Genomic DNA, 21,274 nt, shown 5'->3' on the forward strand with positions numbered 1-21,274 from the left:
TTTTGATCGCAACAAAAGATCTGCGATTCGACTTAAGTGCAATCAATCTTTTACAGCCTCTTTGTTACGAACGAATTAGTAGTAGTATTAAACAAATCGTTGTTTTAAGGAGAAAGAAACGAAATGATTGCAATTAGTAGCGACGCCATATTGTCTGTCTGCAGGAAAATAACAACCTTGGATACCTTACTCGAACCAACGCATGCATGATATATTAGATAATTAATACCTTATTCCACCATGGACTCGGATGATTGGAATTCGTAAATAATTCTTTGAACCGATATTAATCTGACAAAAAATTTCTCAACCAAAAAAAAAATCCCCTAATTCTCCTGATCTAGAAAAAATGGAAAAGGGAAAGTCAAAGGAAAACAAACATAAGCATTAATCTTAAAGAATTGGAGCAAAAAAGAGTAGTAAATTATTGCAACAAAATTACCAAACACACTCGGACTATTACTGTCATCCTAATCGGATTTCTCGGTGATTGAGAGTCATTAATCAAAAACTGACGTTACAAGTAAATCCAGTTAGATAATAAATCTCTGTTTTTTTTCAAGTCCAAAATTCACAAGAGATTCAGTTTAGGCCGCGAATAAAGTTGGGACGATCGGTTGAGTTACAAAACACCTCTCATCATCCCCCATTTGCCCAACAGAAAAACAAGCAAAAACAAAAAAGAGAGTACTATAAGGCCGCTAGTTGCCTATTTCACCCTAAACCCTTAAAGAAAAAAAAAAAGAATTCGGGCAACTCGTCCGAGTCAAATCGCATGATCATGGCGCCTCCGTGTGCGCTTCTATGTTGAGTCGTTATAAAAAATATATATAGACTAACCGGCAAACCCGCCAAGTAAGGGTCGAGATTGGACGAGATTAAATCGCTGAAAATCCTCATAACAAATGCAGTGGCCTGAGTCGCCCAACTCGCCGCCTCGCGAAACGAATTCAAGAATTTGTTCGAAGACAAACTCATTACAAGGTATAGTAAGCGGACCCTGGTTGACGAAGCCATACTCTTCCTCGGCTTGCACCAATAGCTTCTTAAAAATGGGGTGGTTCAGGTACGTTGCCCTCACCACGAATCTTCTGAAACTACTTCCGACGCGGATTGCCACGTGTCCAGCAGGCACGTCCGAGGACGTCGCTGCCTTTTTACGCCACCGGCGGAGCATCTGGAGGATTCTGACAATGTGGCTGATTTTGTTGCAGTTTCCGGTTGAACGGGACATCAGATGCTAGCGAGAAAGGCGAGAGGGAGGCTAAAGCTCCTCTTGTACTAGATTGCTAGGGCGAGAGAGAGAGAGAGTCAACCGTGGGAGATAGAGTCGTAGAGAGGAGGGAGTGGGGGAATATCTACGTTTGATTTCTTGAAAATTCTCTATTTATGGAATTTGTGAAAATGTCAGATGACAAAAAACACCTTTGGAATGTAATAGATTTACCACGTTGTACTTTGGATTTTTTTTCCCCTTGATAGAAAGTACAGTAGATTTACATAATACTGCTGTAGTCCGATAACTGATATGTTGCCACAAGTAGAAGATACTTTTGATACAATTCGTGGACTTCTTGCATTTACTCCCTTAATTATATAGTATCCTAGTGTACACTATCACCGTTAAATGGATGATGCATGAATAAATTTTAAATTTTAAATTTAAATTTTACACATATGTTATATATTTAACGATGATAATGTATTTACTGAAAATGTATATAAGATTAATCCAATTATATATGTATGAGTGTATTAATATATTGATTTGTTATGTACGAACAAAATTTATATATAAAAGAGTAATCTTCTATATGTTTAACACAATTACGCATGTCAATGGTATAATCTGAATTGAATCCTTTTATCTTGATCCAGACTCATTAAAATTTGGTCTACTGCCCCAAAATTCCTCCATTGTCCGAGAGCCATCCACATACTGAGGCAAACCGGCAGTTTTTTTCTCAGAGGAGGACATCCAGCAACTTTCCCAGCCTTTCTGCTTTGCACTGGTCGGGAAGTTCTCCAGGGGGAGACCAAGCATGGAGGAGCTGTGAAAAGCATTCCACTCAATTGGGTTCCATGGGAACTTCTCGCTGGGATTGCTAGAACACCGCCACGTGCTCATTCGCTTTGAACTAGAAGAAGACTATTTGTGGTGTTAGTTGCGGGGAGTTTGGTCTGTCCATGGTTTCACCATGCGCGTCTTTAAGTGGACGCCGTCCTTCACAGCCGAGTCCGAATCTCCATTGACACCAGTGTGGGTTTCTCTACCACGGCTTCCCATTTACCTCTTTAGCAAAGGGCCTCTTTTCTCGATTGCTAGGCTTATTGGTGAGCCGCTAAAGGTGGATGTCTCCACCATAACCCTCAATCGTCCCAGCGTAGCCAGATTCTGCGTCGAAGTGGACCTACGGCAACCCCTCCCAGACAAGCTTTGGATTGAAAACGGTTCCACGGGGTTCTGGCTAGGGGTGGCAATCGGGTCGGGTTCAGGTTGAGGCTTAAGTATAACAAAGAACCTGCTGACCCGAACCCGACCCGTCAACCCGAAACGGGTCAGAGTGCCTGACACGAACCAGAAAATTTCGGGTTGGCGGGTCGACCCGAAATGACCCGAAACTTAATTTTAATTTATTAATTTATCACTGTAATTTCTAATAAAATCAATTTTTCACAGAATTAATTACATCATCAAGTAATAAAAATTTAAATAAATAATTTCAAACCAAATCTAAAATAAATTAAACACCATAAAAGTGTTTTATCCCAAACCAAATATAAAATAAATTAAAACAGCATAAAAATAAAAAATAACATAATATATTATTTGTCCAAATATAATAATTTTAACTTCACACGAGTTAAATAAATTCATTTAGGATTAAGTAATTAATGCCTTTGGAAAAAAAATGATTTAGTTTAGATAGATAAAATAATTTTTATGTTTATTAAATTAGTTTTAATTCGTAAACGGGTCACATCGGGTCATATCAGGTCACCACGGGTTGACCCGAAATTGACCTGTTTTCTTTTCGGGTTCATCGGGTTCGACCCGATTCTGACCCAAACTCTCGAAACCTTAACCCAAACCCATTAATTTCGTGTTAGGTTCGTGTCGTGTTTTCGGGTCGTGTCAGGAATTGTCACCCCTAGTTCTGGCAATCTGTCGACTATGACAATCTGCCTCAATATTGCTCTTGCTGTCAAAGGATAGGCCATGCCTCGGACTCCTGCAGTAGGCTGGGGAAACAAGGCGAACTCAACCGCAGCGAGATACGACAGCAGGATCCCTTGGTTCGAGAGGAGGAAGCGTGGGTTGTCAAAAGGAGGCCCCAGGCGCCACCCCAGGTGTCACAAGCAGTTCACCCGCATTGCTCTGGGCTCTCGCTGGAACAAAAGCAGCAGGAAAGTTTAACACAACAACAGCAGGGACAACAGCATCAGACCCACCATTGCGGCTCAGCGCAACCCGCTCTGGTTCCTCTTGCTGCGTCGACGGCTTCAACGGCAGAGTAGACCCTTGGCGACCCAACTACACAGCAGGCGCGAGATACCAACTCCTTTGTCAGCGGAGACTCAGCTCCTGGGATTGGATGCACCACACAGCCACTTGCTCTTCCTTTTCTTGACGATAATAGGCTGCACTACCCCCTGAGGCGATTAAGAAAGCACATGCAGGCCAAGGTGTCAGCACCATTTGACTGTGCTTTGCATATGGATGAACCCCACTCTCCGGTGAACCAACTTGCAACCCTCCAAATGTTCAAAGATCAGATGGACGCTCGACTTGGTCCAGCAAGGAAACCCCACCATTTTCAGGAAACAAAGGCATGGAAAAAGCGTTACCTGCGACTGCCTAAGCCGATGCTCACTCGCCAAGCTACTAAAGCCTCCCAAGCTCAACTTTCCTCCTTGTTTAATGATTAAGTCCCTCATGCACGAGTTGCGAATCGAGCAACTTCTCGCTGACTCAGAAAACTAATCAGGCTTTACTTTGTTACCTTCTTAGTAATACTAGAATCAATGGTCGACATCTCTGCATTGTCCGGTTTATGGCAAAGTTTGGGTTTCACCTGGGACTGTCCAATACCTCCAACAAAATCTGGGTTTGTTGGTCACGCTCGTTCGCGGCAAATGTTCTCAACAGCGGCGACCAATTCCTTCATATGGCGGTTACCCACAAGTCCATCACACCTGTTTTTCACTGCACTTTTGTTTATGCGAAGTGCACAAGACGCGAGTGCCAAGAACTTTGGTCAACTTTATCAGGGATACACGTGGCCTCTGGGCACCATTCATGGCTTTTGGGAGGCGACTTCAATGTCATTGCCTCTTTGGAGGAGTACTCGGGCTCCTCTCCCCAAGACTTAGGTACGATGACAGATTTCAATGCCTTTATCCATAGCAGTCAACTGAAACATGCACAAGTGATTGGGAGCACTTACACTTGGTCGGGGATTCGTAATGGGCGGCGAATTTGGAAGAAATTGGATCGAGTATTGTTTAATGAGAAATGGGACCAGCGCTTCCCATAGCTCTGTGTCCATCATCTCAATCGCACCTCCTCAGACCATTCCCCCCTACTTTGTCTGTTGGATGATTCCCCTCGGCCATCTCCGGCATCATTCAAATTCCAGCACATGTGGATTAAACATCCCACTTTCAGAGATGTAGTTCACCAGAACTGGAGCTTGTCGTTTGAGGGTTATGGAATGTATGCTCTGGCAGGCAAATTGAAACGCTTGAAGAAGTGCTTGCAAGCTTGGAACAAAACTACCTTTGGTAATGTCTTCGATAGGGTGGCACAGGCAGAGGAACTAGCTCATCAGAAAGAGCAGCGCATGGAGCAGGAGAATACAGAGGCATCTCACCTGGAATGGAGCCAAGCCCAGGCGAACTTCCTCCAGGCTCTGGCAAATGAGGAGTTTTTTTGGAAACAAAAGGCACGGATAAAATGGTTGCAAGAAGGCGACTCCAATACCAAGTTCTTTCATTCGTATGTACAGGACAAGAGGGCAAGATTGCGCATAAGCCGCATCAAGAGCTCCATGGGGGATTGGATTGAGGATTTGGACGCCATTGCCGCCGAGGGGGTTAGTTTCTTTCAGAAGCTACTGTCCAGAGACCACATAGGCCTCGCGAAGGCCCTTGCGGAGGAGCGGGCGACACAACAACTATTGCTGAATATCTCTTCGTTGGTCATTTCGCAACAAAATGTCGATCTCATCCGAATGGTGACTATGGGGGAGGTCAAGGAGGCGGTGTTTGGGTTAGATGGCGACAGTGCAGCTGGTGCAGATGGGTTCTCAGGTTTGTTTTTTCGGTACTGTTAGGAGATTCTGGCAAACGACGTTTTCAATGCTTTTCAAGAATTCCTGATTGGTATTCCTATCCCTAAGGCCATTTCTAGTACACTCATACTTCTTATCCCGAAAAAGAAAACTTGCTGCTCTTTTGAAGACTTCAGGCCAATAAGCCTGTTCAACTTGGCAAACAAAATTTTCAGCAAAGTGCTTTGCAATCGCTTGAAACCATTGTTGCCATCCCTAGTCTCGCCGGAGCAGTCGGGCTTTGTTCAATGACGGGAAATTGCTGATAACATTCTGTTGGCCCAGGAGTTGGTTGGCTCCTTGGACAAGAAGGTACGTGGCAATAATGTCATCTTTAAGCTAGACATAACGAAGGTCTTCGACAGGGTCTCTTGATCGTTTTTATCTCAATTGTTGCAGGCATTTGGCTTTCATCATCACTTTATCACCCTGATCTTAAGTAATTTGGCTGCTAGTCGATTCTCATTATTGATCAACGGGAAACCCTGTGGTTTCTTCCAGGCCACGCGGGGGTTTAAACAAGGGGACCCGTTGTCACCATACCTGTTTATCCTAGGGGCAGAAGCACTGAGTAGATGCCTTAATGATATAGTGGCGAATGGGACTATCTCTAGATATGGGTTGTCGCGTGGGTGTCCATCCATTTTCCACTTGAGTTTGCTGACGACATTATGATTTTTGGTCGGGCGGATCGAAAATCGCTACGGGGCTTGAGGACTTTCTTTCTTTGTACGAATGCGGGTCGGGTCAAAAGGTTAACACGATGAAAAGCTTCTTTGTTCTACCTCGTCGGTGCTCCACAGCTCACTCGCACCTAGTGTCCTCCATTATGGGAATACACTGCAAACAACTCCCAATAGATTATTTGGGATGCAAGCTTTTCCAAGGTAGGACACAGTCATCTTACTTCCAACCTCTAGTCGATAAGCTCAATAAGCAACTGGCGGGGTGGAAGGGAAAACTTCTGACTGCGGGAGGCAGATTGATTCTTATCAAGCATGTGCTAGCCGCTATCCCTCTGTACACACTGGCAGTGCTCGACCCTCTAAAACTGGTGTTAACACAGATAGAGCAGTTAATGTTCGAATTCGTTTGGAAGGCCTCAAATGAAACATCCAAACGGCGATGGCTCTCTTGGGACAAGCTATGCTACTCGGTAGAGGAGAATGGGCTTGGGTTTCGGAGACTGGCGGATGTTCAGCATGCATTTGCGTGCAAGCTTTGGTGGAAATTCCGCACGGGCTCCTTCCTCTGGGCTGATTTCATAGGCGCAAAATATACAAGGGATATTGCTCATGCCTCCTTGAGTACCGTCAGGCAGTCTGATTCGCGGATATAGCGACGTATGTTGCGAGCGAAGAACACAGTGATAGGGAACACCCGCCTGCTAGTTTGTGATGGGTCATCCTCCTTTTTGGTTTGAAAACTGGCTCGGCGAGGGGCCGCTGGGGAATGATTTAGCGGGGGTTCCAACACCGGAGGCTCGGATCTCCGATTTCTATAGCGCCAGAGCTTGGCGTTTGGAGACGTTACCCCCCTTTGTTTCTGCTGGCCAGCGCGCTGCTATACGGCAATTTATGTTGTCTACTGAGGCGCAGGATGAGCTTGTGTGGTGTCCAGCAGCATCTGGCGGCTTCTCCGTTTCATCTGCTGTCGGCATCACCCGCCAATGCCGCCCAACAATGATTTCCAGGAGATATATTTGGAGTTCCCGCATTCCGCTGCGGATATCAGTCTTCATGTGGCGACTACTGAATCAGGCTATCCCCTTGACGGATGTTTTGGAAGGATTGGGTTTTAATATGCCCTCTAAATGCTCATTCTGCAGCAGCTGCGAAGCCATAGATCATTTGTTCTCCCAGTGCCCGCGGGTAGAGGAGGTCTGGGGGTTTTTTGGATGTTTGCTGGATATCCCGAGTGGGCGTCACACTGATGTTTTGACCCGGCTCCAAGGTTTTTGGGCCCACACTGCCGTCTCTTCAGCAACTGGCTGTCTCCTGTACATCTTACCCTCCATAGTTTGTTGGGAAATATGGAAAGCACGGAACCTCCAATTCTTTGAGGGAGTTGTTCTATCTGCTTCCCAGGTCTGTCGTCGCATTCTTGCTGAAGTCCATGCCATTTTCATTGCTAGGCCCTTTGCATATAGGACGACAGCCGACGCGAAACTCCTTTCAGCGGGAGTGGTTCCTTTTCTTCTTTTGAGGGTACCATCGAAGGTTACCACCCTAACCTGAGAGGCTCCAGTGCTTCCCCTCATCAAGCTAAACGTGGACGGTTCCTCACTGGGAAACCTTGGGCCCTCCGGGATCATTGGAGCTTCGTGATCGCAGCATTTTCCACGTACTATGGCCATTGCACCAGTCTGGAAGCCGAGGCACGAGCTTTATTGGAAGGTCTCAAGACTTGCGTTGCGCTTGGCCATACCATGGTGATGGTTGAAATGGACTCTAGACCCCTGCTCGACGTGATCCACAGACATGCTCATTGTCCATGGCGTATTGATACCTTTGTCCTACAAGTCTGGAATACGGTTCAAGGAGGACAATTTTACCTATTCGTATCCCACAATTATCGGGAGGTCAATGCGGCAGCAGATGCCCTAGCCCGTCAGGCCAGTGCGAATCAAGAATCTAATATTTATTGCGCTCACTCTCTGCCCGACCGAGTTAAAGGCTTGGTCAACCTAGATCGGTTGAGCTTTCCTTACATGAGAATTTCATAGCTCTGTAATCTTCTGTTTACAGTTAATAAAATTCTTTTTAAAAAAAAATAGAAAATTTCGATCCATACTCTCATGGGTTTGAGTATCCGACGGATTTCTATAGGTATTTTTCTCAACATATAGTGGAGAACTAAAGAAAAAAAATACTAAATATTATAGCACTTTTTTTTACATAATATACGAAAAATAAAAAGGTGGTTGAGAAATATGTTAATAATGCAATCAAATAAATTTTGACAAATAAAACACTATCCAAACAAATCCATGAGTACTGGATCCAATTTTATTTTCAAATAATAAAATTAACATTCAAAAAACTAAGTTGAATGTAATATTACGAAGCCAAAGAAAGAACCACTACAAACTACTTATATACAGTGTTCACCCACGTAGGAGCGTCTGTGGTATATTGCGAAATGTATGCAGTTTTCGGTCCATAAGGGAGAGAAAAAAGAATTCGATCTAAATTCGTGAAAAACCTTGTTCATATGGATTTTTCATTATGGATTCTTATGACAAAATTGTGGGCGGAAGTATCAACACGGTCTTCTAAATTCTCAATTACAATCTTGAATATTAAACTTCTATCAACAGTGATCTATCGTGCTCATGCAAATTTGTCCCATGTGCTCCACCTGCAGCTTCCCAAGGTAGTTAAAAGCCCCCTGAATTGTAGTTTTTCATTCGTTGACGTCAAGAAAACCCCTAGTCAAAGTACTTGCGTTGCAATAATATTTGACATTTTGGGTCTCCATGAGCAACTCAAAAAGGAATAAAGAAAGGCAGCTAGGTGTTATAATTCAATTCCAAGGACAGCCTGGCCTAAACTCCCTATTTTGATATTCCAACTGCTTTTTTACTTTGTGACGGAATCAAGACAAAATCTTTCTTAGTGCGTCATCATCCACATACATTATTCTTGCTTCCTTAATTGTCATTATTGAAATTGTGCACTTTAAAACTTGAAAAAATAGAATAGAGTTTCAACATGATTAGGCTTGTCAACTGGTCGGATTTGGATCAAAATTAAAAATTTTAAACCCAAACTCATTTTAATGTACTAGACCTGGACCCGACCCGTATACCCGATGTATCTTGTGCTTAAAATTCCCGAATCGGATCCGACGGGTTCCAGGTCTACCCAGAAAGAAAAGACTTAACATGTATCATTCATTTTTTTTTTATCCATGTTAACCAAAAAATCCCAACATGATCCCAAGATATATGGTAAAAAGCACTTATATGCAACATGTGATGAATGTATATGTGATCAAACAAGTTTGCCTCTTCCAAATCCTAATTTCTTAGATGCTTCATTTGGGATACGGGTAATCTAATTAATTTGGTAAAAAAATACTTTTATTAATTTAGTAAAAGAATGTATTTAGAAATATTTATATTTTGTAATTATTAATATATTGTTCCGATTCGAATCGAATACCAATCAGAATCCTATATTCCCTATCCAATCTGCTTTTTTGTTAGAGTAAACAGGTACGGGTCCGAGTACCGGAATTATTTCTCAACCCATACCTGAAAAAAATTTCCAGATTCGGGTCCAAACCCGACCCATTAACAAGCCATAAACATGATTGCCGTGATAATATGTTGCACCATCTTCTTACATGGAAAAATAGAAATGTTACAAATTTCTATAAAAATTTCAACGTTACGTTGGACTGACGAACAAGTTATACATATAGTCAATAGAGAGAAAGCAAAAATAAAATTGATTTATGAGAAAACAACTGTTTGGATAAAAAATTATTTAGATTTATTTTAGAATAACACTATAGTATTATTGATATGATATATGTAAAATAAAATGATGATTGGTAATATAAAAATGTGATGAAAAATTATTATTTTGAATTACACTTGACGAGAAGATGCCATTTTCTTTCATCATGCTCTTTTTATCTATCTTAAAAATGATTATTCTTGAAAAAAAAAGGTCATTTCCAGTCCGCCTCTTCAGATATTATATTGACAACTTAAAACAATTTCTCCTTTGCCATAACTTTCTATTGTCAACGTCAAGACCAATTCAAGCACAAAGTACCAAACTCAAATTTTGAGAATCAGATTCATCGCCCTTTGACCACCAACCTTTGGGCTGATAGCATTTAAGGCTTGGTATGATGGGAGGACAAGGTTTCAAATCTTGTTTCTCACCAATTGTCACAATAAGTGGCTCCTTTAAAAAATCTATACGGAGCAAATTTCACCAAGGAAAGTTGCCATTTCAAAAGGCCCAAATAGATCTAGTTTGGAGCAGGGTTGTTATTGAGCCAAATTGAGTCTAAGTAGCACACCACTCAAACTCTACTCAAATAAAAATACTTGAATTTGAACTCATCAAGTCCTTCAAGTTGAGTTGGAATTCAAGTTCAACCTTATTTTATCTTTACTTGAACACGACCAAATTGAGTTCAATCGAGTTTTCAAACTCAATTTTTTAGTAAATTTCATAAGTTTGTAATAAATAATTAAAAATTATATAATAAATACACTAATTGATAAAAGTTCGACGAGTACTTAAATTTTGATTTTTTTTATTCGAACTCGACTCGATTACTCGACTCCAATTGGATTAATTCGAGTCCAACCTTTGATTGAATTATCTTTGAGTCCGAGATGCAGTAGTTAGTTTTATTTACACCCCTAATTTCGGGGGGAGAACACTTGCAATCTGGCCCAATCAACAAGCGGAGCCCAACTTCGTTTCACATCCTCAAATTTTCCCATCTAGAAAGTTCATCAATTTACGAAAATACCCTCTCCCAAGAAACGGATATTCTGATCTGTTCCCTCCTTTCTTCGCGACTCCACACTCCTCATTTTCTGTTTGTAATAATTCTCCAGTCGCAAATTTAATACTTTAATTGAAAGAAAAGGAAAAATCTGTAATGCAGCATCTGCTGATTCAGAAACCTCCAACAATCACAACATGTTCAACAACAACCGCTTCAAGCGGAAGATTCACGCCGTCGATTTTGTCGCCGATGTCCACCACGAAACTACCACGGCCGCAGCAGATAACACCTGTGAGCTGTCGGAGATGTAGGATAAAGTGTATGGCAAACCCGAGGAGATTGAAAATGGTGGCAAACCAGATAAGGAGAGAGATTTCAGACATGCTAATCACTGACAAGGTTTTGCAGTGTGCCGTCCTACCGGAAGCTGCTCTCGGCGCCGATCGTTATCTATCGTCGCTCACTACTGTCAGCGACGTCGAAGTCTCCGCCGACTTGCAGGTACCTTGTTCTTTGTTCTTTTGGGATGAATTATTGCATCCTAGATAAGAGTATACTTAGCTATCTTGCTGATTAAATGTACAATACCTGTGGCCACTGGTTCAACTGTCGTCAGTGTAACCGGACTGCTTGTCTTACTACCTAATAGCTATAGGGTAAATTGTGAAACACGGAGTCATTTTGGAGTATTTTCTCTGACGTAGTAGTCAAAGGCGCCACAAGAGAATTGAACAAGGTATTCGCGCTTAATATATGCTCCGTATAAACGGTGTATTAGCAACTCATGTGCATGTTATGATAATACTTAGTGTTGAATAAATTGAGAACCTTAAGTTTTTCAGACTGTTGAAGCTAACCCTTAACCAGGATTGAAATTTAGAATACCAGGCTTGTGATGAATGAGTAGTATCTAAGTATTCTAGCAGTGACATCTGATGCGTTCAGGTGAACATGTATCTAAGTATTCTAGCAGTAAAGAATGGCAGCGTCAACAGGCTCATTATTTGATTTGTGTATGTGCTCAAGTGGACAAATAGTTGATAGTCATGTCGGATGATGATGAACGACAATTTCTTGTGATCTGTAGCACAATATGCAGTCAGATGACTAGTGCAGGTGATCCTTGATAACATGCTAGTTGAAAGGGCAGCCTTGTCATTGTTGCTTCAAGAACTTGTGGGCTTGTCTTTTAAGGCTTCCTGCACTTTTTGTAGGTTGTAAAAGTTTATGTATCTGTATTTGGTGATGAAAGAGGAAAGGAAGTAGCACTTACAGGGCTGAAGTCCAAAGCAAAATATGTTCGGAGCGAGCTAGGGAGGCGCATGAAATTAAGGCTGACTCCTGAGATTCGCTTTATTGAGGATGAGTCTCTAGAACAAGGGAGCAGGGTAAGAAGTTACTATTCTTCGTCTGATGCAACAAAATCACATTTGATCCTGCTTTTTAGGTTATCATCTGCTTTTTCTGATGCTTATCCAAGAGATAAAAACAAAATATTTACACTGCTGCAAAAACTCAGCAGCTTTGGCTTTGAGCACTTCTGTTTACCTTTATTAATTCCCTATCAAGATCTCTACTTGCACAATGTTGGTAGCTTCCAATTCCTAATTCCCTTGTCTGGTTTAATTGGCTATCATTTACTTTTAGTTTATGTGATGCTTCTATTTTGATGAAAATGAGAAAAACAAGAAGAAATAGAGAGAGCTACTTTCAGTTGTCAAGAAAAAAACCTGTAGGAGCTCGTGCTGAAGGTTTATCAGATAACTCTGTGATTAGTTTCTTAGCTGTTTACTGGTATGAGCAAGAGACAAGTAGACATTTTAAATATGCAGTGGCCAGTAGACCTTGTGATTGTAACAACCTGTCTGAGCACGCTATCAAGTTCATTTTCACTCGTAATTTCCTGAGCATATTCAAAAATTCAACTACTTCGCTAATACAATCTCTAATTTAGAAAAAGAGCATGTAATTACTTGAAATGCATTTTTGGATTTATCATACCTCAATTTTCAAGACAAATGTGGCATGTGATGTTGACTGAAAAACTTGCAGTTGATCATAATGCAGTCCTTAAAAGGCTTTGAATTTCGTGAGTTTGTAGAATATGTACATGTGGGTGTGTGGTTGTGTGTGTGTGTAAACATACACACACATATATTTATACAGATATATGTGATGAACTGCATTTTAGTTTTGTACCAATGTATCCTATGCCTAAGCTTAAAAGCTTCATGATTTGGTGGTTTTCATTCTATGTGCGCTTTAGTGCTTGCTTAACCATAGATCCTTTTTCAGGTTATTGCTATATTGGACAGAATAAAGAAAGAGAATGAGGAAAAGGAGGCAAACGGTCAAGGGGATGATCAGTGCGAGTCATCTAATCAAACTGAAGAAGATGAGGAGTGGGAGGGTGATGATGACGAAGGAATTATTTATGTCAAGTAGTTCCTTTGAATGGGGGGTGTGAGTAGGGACTTCAGAGTTGAGCATGCTTTGCTTCTTAAATGGTTATTATTCCATTGACTCGGTGAATTAATCATTTTCAACAACACAAAATTTAGCAACATTTCATAGTTTGCAGGACTGATTTTTTCATAGTTTGCATGCAACAAGTTGAGCAATCTGTAAATACTTCATTATCGAAGAACTTTGTCTTGGTCCCGATTCAACTACATCCGCTATAGCATTAAAAATAAGTGGTTATTTACTAACTTAACCTTCAAGTGTTGATAGTGAGAAAGTGAACAATAAGAAGTATTCAGCTTTTGTCAAGACATGCTCTAACTTCGCTTTATCCCTACAGATTAGTGCGCTGACTTCCTGAAGTTATAGAACAGAAAGGTGAAGAATGTTACTTGTGGACAATATGCATCTTGATGAAAGGACCTGGCCGTAAAACCTTCTTTCTTTGCTCATCTTTGGTGCAGCAATAGAGTAAACCGTCTCATTTTAGGTTAATATGTTATCGCTGAGTTGTCATGCTCTTAATGTCCCGTTCTGAGGTAGGAGTTCTATGTATAAACCTAAGACTAGATCTATAAAAAATGTATAAACCATGGATTAACGCAAGGGAGCATCTATATTGTTACAGAAGAAAGGCCACTGATCTTCGGAAGTTACAGTCGCTTCAGACTACGCATGAACATCGCTTGAATACCCAGGGAAACTGGAAGAGATGTTACAGCGATTGCTAAACCGTGGAAAAGAAAAGATTGGCAGCCCCGCAAGTCACACTACACGGTGGCAAAACTATTTCTGAAAGCCACTGCCGTCGAGAGCAAGGAAATTCCCCAAATTACGATGATAATTTTTTGAAAGACCGCCCAAATAGTGAATTTTTTTTTTTTGGAAAAAAAAACGTACTAAACAAATAAAATTTCCGAACAATGCATTTATTGATTGCATTTCATAAATAAATGCCTAAGTAAATCAAGGAAAGTATTGGCTAATCTTATCATGAAACATCGCAATCACCAAATGCCCTGTTAACCATTTGAGAAGATGTTTGAAAAATATAACCTTTTCGGAAATATCACCTTTCGGGAATTTTTTTCTTTTTAATTAAAAAGTCCCACTTGAATATACTCCGTCGAGAGCAGTGACATTGACCATCCGCCTTTAACCCCACAGCTACCAACATCCGTGACATGCTTTTGATTTCAACATCACTCCTCAAGGCGGATGGGAAGGAAACTATACTGTTAGACCCTGTGCCACTTCGGTGGAGATCCCATTGGCCTTGTTTCACCACTAAAGACACTAAGCCTCTACACCCAGCCACCACCATGATGAACCTCATATGATTCTACGGACAGGCTCCAAATGCTGCATGTGACGCGACGGAAATAAAAATTTTCACTTCAATACTAATTGGCAGACAGGTTCGAGAGGCCAAGTGGCCAACCTGCAGATACATGCCCAAATTCTAGTATTGAACATGAGTGTGTCAGAATTTAGGGCATTATACCAGTGATGGAAAGATGATCAAATCGAATTATGCAGCATCACCTTGCCCATTAAAAGTAATAACCAATTATTTTTTCGTAAACTCTTAAGCATCCCATCTGTTGTCATGGAGAAGATTTAACCACGGTCATGATGGTTAAAGCCATGATCAAACGACAACTCTTAAGGGAAAAAAAAACAATTGAAGAGTAAGTAGAAAATGATGGTCCTATTAACCAGGCCGAAGTGAACTTTCATCACTATATTATTGCTGTCCGCAGGCAAAACCAGCAATCTTCCAAATCAGTGATGTGCCTTGGCTTCAGCCTTCTTCAGAGAATTGGCCTTCACCTGGGATACAAAACAACGCAGTAAATCAGCATAAATCAGAAAAAGGCAGTACTGTATCCTGAAACATCGATATCTTGAAATATGGAAACTACTGGCAGAATATGTACTCGCAAGAAAAAAAAGATTAACAGTTTGAACAGGAACAAATGAGCAAAATTACTTAAATAATACTCAGAAGTATCTTGAAGATACAATCAGCAAAGTAAATAGAACACAAGATAAGACGGCAAACAACTAAAATTCCATATAAACAAGTTATTTGTAACCTAAATTTACAGATTAAGAGTAAATATTTTGTCTAGGGAATAACCTTAAAGCGTGCCTGCAAATTTGTTCCTGCTTTCAGGGTGGAAAAGAAGCAAACAGCAGCAAAAACCATAAACATAAATCAATCCAAAACCATCACCAAAAACAGAAATGCCCTGGGAATATAAATTGTACAAGAGGGACTTTATGTTCCCCCACAAACCAACCCCAACTCTTGAAAGAACTCCGCAACGCCACATTACTTGAAGGCCAGATTCATTTGAGCTATAGTACATCAGAGATAAAAATTACAATTAAACCAAGCTATATACAAATGCCAAGTAGATAGAATCTACCTCTTGATAAAGTGATCAATAAACCTACCGAAATTTTCCTAAGTACAGAAGACACCTAGCACAATCCTGTCATCTACAGATATTAAGACTACAACCGAGCAATGCCAGCCCAAGAGTAAAGGATATCCAAGACCTAGATGATTAACTGAATAAGCTCATTTCAGCCATAACAAAAGGTAATTAAAAACCACCTACCCAATACTTGTCACCAATTTAGGTTAAAACCTCAACATGCACCTAAGAAGCAAGCATCTACTATCATTCTCACCACTTGGTATAAACTTATTTTGACACATAGTACCACTCTCGCCCCATCTTTGCAATTAAAGGAAACTAGAGAAGGGCAAAAGGTACACAATCTTTAAAAGTAAAGGATAGTCAAAAAGTTCTATCCTACATCTTTGCGGTTTAGTTCTACATTTGCACACTTTCTCAGAAATTGTAAACTATCATATATTCTTTAATTTTCATTTTCCATTGTAATCATAGTGAGCGTAACAATTAAATTATCGATCTTTTTTTCCCTTTTTTTTGGAAGGGGGGGATTTATTATTGATCTTATCTTCATTTATAAATTTAAAGAAGTTAAATCCATCATCTACTGGGTCTTTATTTACTTTAGCCTCTAAAACCACCCTCTACACTCAGTTTAAAAAACAACAAAATGCTACAGTCCTTTTTGTGTACGATACCCCCATGATTTTAATCCACTTACATCTTGCCACATCAATTAGTGATTTAAACTTTTGAAATAATGTAAGGGCTGATAACTCTTGTTTTATATCCAACAGTGAATTTAATCTCATCCATACATTACCCTAAAGGGACTGTAAAACTCCCCAAAAAATAACAAATCTACATACACCATACATGTTCATTTCTGACTATGTAAACCCAAATCACCAACTGACACAAAATAATTACACAAAAAGAACTCAAAATCAGACAAAAGTAAACAAAAGGAAAACTTCAAAAAATTAGAGAAAAATAGAAAAATAATAGAGAATAATACATTAAGATACTTAAGCTTCAGGTTTCCATAGACGACTCCAAACGTTAAGACTGAAGCACGAGCCACCTGCCACCAGTTAAACGCAAACGAAAAAAATCCAAATTAAATCACACATCAATGAAATTGTGGGAAATTAAAGCTGGCGGCAGAGCTAGGAAGAGGGGAAAATCCGGCGGGGGGGAGATTTACCAAGGCGAGAGTGCTGGTGCCGGAGTAGGGTCCAGGAGGAGGCGACATTTGCTGCTGATCGCTGAAATCAAAGAAAGAAGAAGTGCAGATGCTGCGAATACCGCCCCAAATCTAAGGTCTCTCTCAGACTCAAAGCCCTAATTTTCGTCGGACACCAGTTTGGAAATTAGAAATGTTGGGGAGATGGGGTTTTGCGGTTTTACGAGTGTGCCGGCTGTGACCTAGTGCGATCGGGTCCACTGTTATTTGGCTATTGTATATGCTCCTACGCTCTCATGTCCCAAACGACAGCGTTTAGATGCTAAACTTTCCGTAATTGCTGTTTTAGTAGTTTCATAGCCCACAAGGTTTCAAAAATATGGTAAATCGTCTCTTAAGAATTTTAAATTGATAACCAGGCGCCAGCCCCGGCACAATTTATCATACCATTATGACCCCACAAGTACTACTATTGTTTATTAGGGCCTGCCAATAGAAAAATATACTCGGTTTTATACAAAAAATTTTTGTTGTTTACATAAATCAAATTCATATAAAAAAATCAAATTAATATAATTTTTTTTATTAAAGAATTTTGGTTTATAATGCTATATGTTATTTGATACTTAGATTGGGCTGATTATATGTAGTTATAAATAAAGGTAAACTGTGATTGGATAATGAGGGTAAAAGTTATTCATTTTTTACAACGGTGAAGTTGGAAGTTCAAAAAATGACTAAAATTATTTACCCTAACTCATATTCCTCTGGTTTTATATGCTGTATAGATATGAGGGCAAATGGAAGAGATTAGCTGCTTAAACCCGAGATTGGATTGTTGAAATTCAAAGGGAATTTAATTACCTTTTGTTTTAAATAAGCAAGGCTTAGGGCTCAAGGCCCTCAACTCAAATCATTCCTTTAGAATGATATTAGAAGCTGCTGTAGTATTTGACCTTCTTTGCTGTAAGAAAAGCTGGGCATGAAATTGCAAATCAGAATATTTCTAAAGCTTGCATCATCAGGGAAGCCTGGATTCTGATGCTTCTTTTTTTTTTTCAACCACTTCATGTATTATGAGCTGGGCCTGTTGAGACTTGACGATGCAATTAACACTACACTAACATTTGTGTTTCGGCTTTCAGATAGTTTGTGGCCGTCTTTTTTTCTCATGATCAAGCTCTCCTTCTCGAGGGATATTTCTGCGTTCAATGCTGTGATATTGTACTTGACATTTTAACGCGGTAGCCACTCAGTATCGTAGAAACCTTTCCAGATTGATCTTACTAGTAGTTGGTTCCTCATTTTTGTCCCTATCATGTAATATACTGGGCTTGGGGCTGTAGCTTCACCAAACAACTGATAGCTTGCTCTGTGTGACTGGGGAAACATTATCAAAGAAAATGAAAAAATACTGGGCATTCTCAATCCTGAAACATATCATTCTCAAATGGAGAAGCAACCTAAAATGGCTTGAATCATTTGTTCTACCTTCTTTTGAGGGCTGTCAACATGTAATACTGAAAACATCTTGATCTTTTAATATTTGCTACAATTAAGTCCAATACATGTCCTGATACTGTTGTGCTTATTGAGCACCATCTGTTTTGTTGATCTCTTCATCTGTGGTTTAAAAGATACAATGAGCACCAGAGTAATGGTAATGGAGCTTAACATGGACAAACTTAAAAAAACCCAACTGAACGAGCAGGTACTGACACACATAAACAACCAAGCAGGAAATCAGCTCCAAACTGTTATCTGGTAAGGGGTAATATTGCTCCAAACTGCAACCTGCAGAACCCAATGAAATTATTGGTTACAGAAATGCCGCTCATCGTTGACGGATACTGCACCTGGAGTTTTTTTGCCTTTTATTTCAAATGGATGATTTAGCTGCAGCTGTATTTCAGAAAGTTCGAAGCACTGACCTGGTTTTTTTCCCCTTTCAAATTATCCTGCTAGATGTGTTCTAAGGTTGCATCTTGATGCGACACTTTTTCAGATTTTAACAATATGCCTTTTGTTAGGCGTAATTCAACGGTTGCTTCTAGTGTGGAAAGTAGAGTGAACTCTCCACCGTGTGCAGATGAAGTATTAACAAGACAACTCAGCGTGGACATCTTTCACATGGCAATTGGGGCCCAATTGAAATAAGGCAACCTGCTGTAGGGTTGGCTTAACAAACCTGGCCCTGATGATGGATGGAACCCGGAAATCCTGAGTGAATTAATGACTTTCTTGCATCAAAACCTGAGTTTTGTTATTACTGACAAAGTGTTTAACATACCGGTCGGGTTTTCAGAATTACGATCCCAAGCTTAACATGCCATGTTGGTACCAATTGGGTTATGGTTATGAAATTGGTTTCTTGTTAATTATTATTACAAGAAATATTTATTATCGGAAAAGATTCAATTCTTGCATACTGAATAAAAAATATTTTTAGAAAAAATCGTTTAAAATGTCTTTCATATTTCATTAAATAAATTTTTTCATCTTTTACTTTTAAAATATTAACTTTATATATCTTACAAATTCAAATTCACAATTTTTGGTCCCAACCTAAGTTTCAACCACTTTTTAGTCTAAATTATTACATGACTCATATGTAATAATTTTTATATACAAAAATGTCAAATTTTACTTTTTTAGCGACAAAAATAAATATAAATTGACAAAAATGAATATGGTATCAAGTTAGATCTTGCTTGTTTAAGTGCAAAAAATGAATATGAATTTGATCATTTGTTTAATTAAAAATGGGATATAACTTTTTTGCCTATAAAAAAATGAACTTTTCTTTTTGCCATGATAAAAACTACTTTTACTTTAACTATCTATAACTACCCATGACTAGTTTTACTTTTAACTATTTAAGTATATGTTTTCAACATAACTACCCGTAAATATCATAACTACTAATATAAAATTATTTTATGAAAAATATTTAAAAGATTAAAATGTGTTTTTATAATAAAAAAATTATTTAAAATATATGATCATAAATATTTTTTATTTTTTGATTGCACACACATTGGATGTGCATGAGCACTAGTTATAATTGAATTCCAAATCTCACTCCTAGTGAAAATGCAATTGTTTCAAATAGTGAATATCTCCCCTACTAAATAATTAGATTGTACTAAACTAGGTCCTAAGTCTGTCATTAGTTGTAATGAACATGACCGACTACAAATCACAAATTTGACAAGTGCAATATCAAATTTCGAGTCTTTTTAACTATTAATATTTTCCACTAGTTATAATGAATATGATGGATTATAAAACACAAACTTGATGAGTACACTAAATTTAAGGCATTTTAACTATTAACTCGGAAGCAACGATGTTTAGATGTCAAGTTATGCTCCCATGTTCAATTTAACGTATTTAGATAAGGGTTTAAAGTATATATGAGGATCATTTTGATTTGAAAATTTTCAAGCACCCAATGACTTATTGTCACCTAGGTTTCTTTAAGTGCTCCATCTTAATAATAGTGTGCTATATTTACACAATCTTCACATTTGCTATTTCTTTTTTTTTTGTTTAAAGTAATTTATCCAACTTTTATCATTTAACATTTTTCCCTTTCTTTATTTGTTCAAAAGCAAATTTTTTGTTCATTGCACTTACCTTCTTTTAATTATGTTTTTCTTTTATTTTATGTAATGTAGCCAAACTTTTTCTTTTTTGGTTTTAACCAAAAAAAAAACACCATTATTATCTTAGAACCATAGAGAAACTCAAGAAACAAGATGAAATAATGGTTAAGCTACAAAAAAAAAAATGAACGCAATTAACATCTCAAATTTGAGAGATTTGAATGATGGGTATAATAGTAAAATTATAAGATCATATGCTTCCATACTGTAACTTTCATCTATGCATTTGGGATTTTCAAGAAGTGTACAAAGCTTTGAATTGTCAAGATTTCTTGATTATTTGTGATTATTTTATGGTAGAATAATTCACTAATGTAATTACTCAATTGAAAATTTTCATATACATACCTTTGCATAATCATCGATAGTTGAGATAGTCACCACATTTACAAATTATAAGAATAGTACTTTTCTTAAAGAAAAAAGAAAATTTTGGTTAAATTATATTAAAAAGAATTAAAAAGGATAAATGCAATAAAGGAAAAATGCTTTTGAACCAATAAATAGAATTAAAAAATTAAATGACAAAAATTGGATAAATTACTTTAAACAAAATAGCAAATACACCACTTTAAAATGTCTTTCAACTTTGCAAAGAGATAAAGACGCCATTTTAAAATAATTGGGAATGTTGCATTAAGTCAAAAAAATCTCACGGATACTTGAACTGAAGACACGAAAGTGGCATCTTTATTCCTCTCTTAAGGAAGCGCC

The 21,274-nt window shown here is 38.8% G+C and overlaps 4 protein-coding genes across 4 annotated transcripts; 2 read left to right on the forward strand and 2 right to left on the reverse strand.

Annotated features, from left to right (window-relative positions):
- Nucleotides 1-438: 438 nt before the first annotated feature.
- LOC113731191 (auxin-induced protein X15-like) lies at nt 439-1,354 on the reverse strand. Its single transcript, XM_027256307.2, has one exon. It carries the CDS (start codon nt 1,232-1,234, stop codon nt 836-838), a length of 399 nt encoding a protein of 132 aa, XP_027112108.1. The 5' UTR covers nt 1,235-1,354; the 3' UTR covers nt 439-835.
- A 3,289-nt stretch (nt 1,355-4,643) lies between these two features.
- Nucleotides 4,644-5,776, forward strand: LOC140036127 (uncharacterized). Its single transcript, XM_072077413.1, has 3 exons — nt 4,644-5,313; nt 5,619-5,645; nt 5,733-5,776. The coding sequence occupies exons 1-3, from the start codon at nt 4,644-4,646 to the stop codon at nt 5,774-5,776; spliced, it is 741 nt and encodes a 246-aa protein (XP_071933514.1).
- Nucleotides 5,777-10,836: 5,060 nt separating this feature from the next.
- LOC140036736 (probable ribosome-binding factor A, chloroplastic) lies at nt 10,837-13,486 on the forward strand. Its single transcript, XM_072079252.1, has 3 exons — nt 10,837-11,315; nt 12,029-12,202; nt 13,110-13,486. Exons 1-3 carry the CDS (start codon nt 10,968-10,970, stop codon nt 13,257-13,259), a joined length of 672 nt encoding a protein of 223 aa, XP_071935353.1. The 5' UTR covers nt 10,837-10,967; the 3' UTR covers nt 13,260-13,486.
- Nucleotides 13,487-14,795: 1,309 nt separating this feature from the next.
- Nucleotides 14,796-17,140, reverse strand: LOC140036737 (uncharacterized). The gene is made up of 3 exons (XM_072079253.1): nt 16,914-17,140; nt 16,725-16,790; nt 14,796-15,110 (listed from the first exon to the last, which is right to left on the reverse strand). Exons 1-3 carry the CDS (start codon nt 16,959-16,961, stop codon nt 15,063-15,065), a joined length of 162 nt encoding a protein of 53 aa, XP_071935354.1. The 5' UTR covers nt 16,962-17,140; the 3' UTR covers nt 14,796-15,062.
- Between the last annotated feature and the right edge of the window lie 4,134 nt (nt 17,141-21,274).

This window comes from Coffea arabica, chromosome 2e (assembly GCF_036785885.1).
Source record: "Coffea arabica cultivar ET-39 chromosome 2e, Coffea Arabica ET-39 HiFi, whole genome shotgun sequence".
Lineage (NCBI taxonomy): Eukaryota > Viridiplantae > Streptophyta > Magnoliopsida > Gentianales > Rubiaceae > Coffea > Coffea arabica.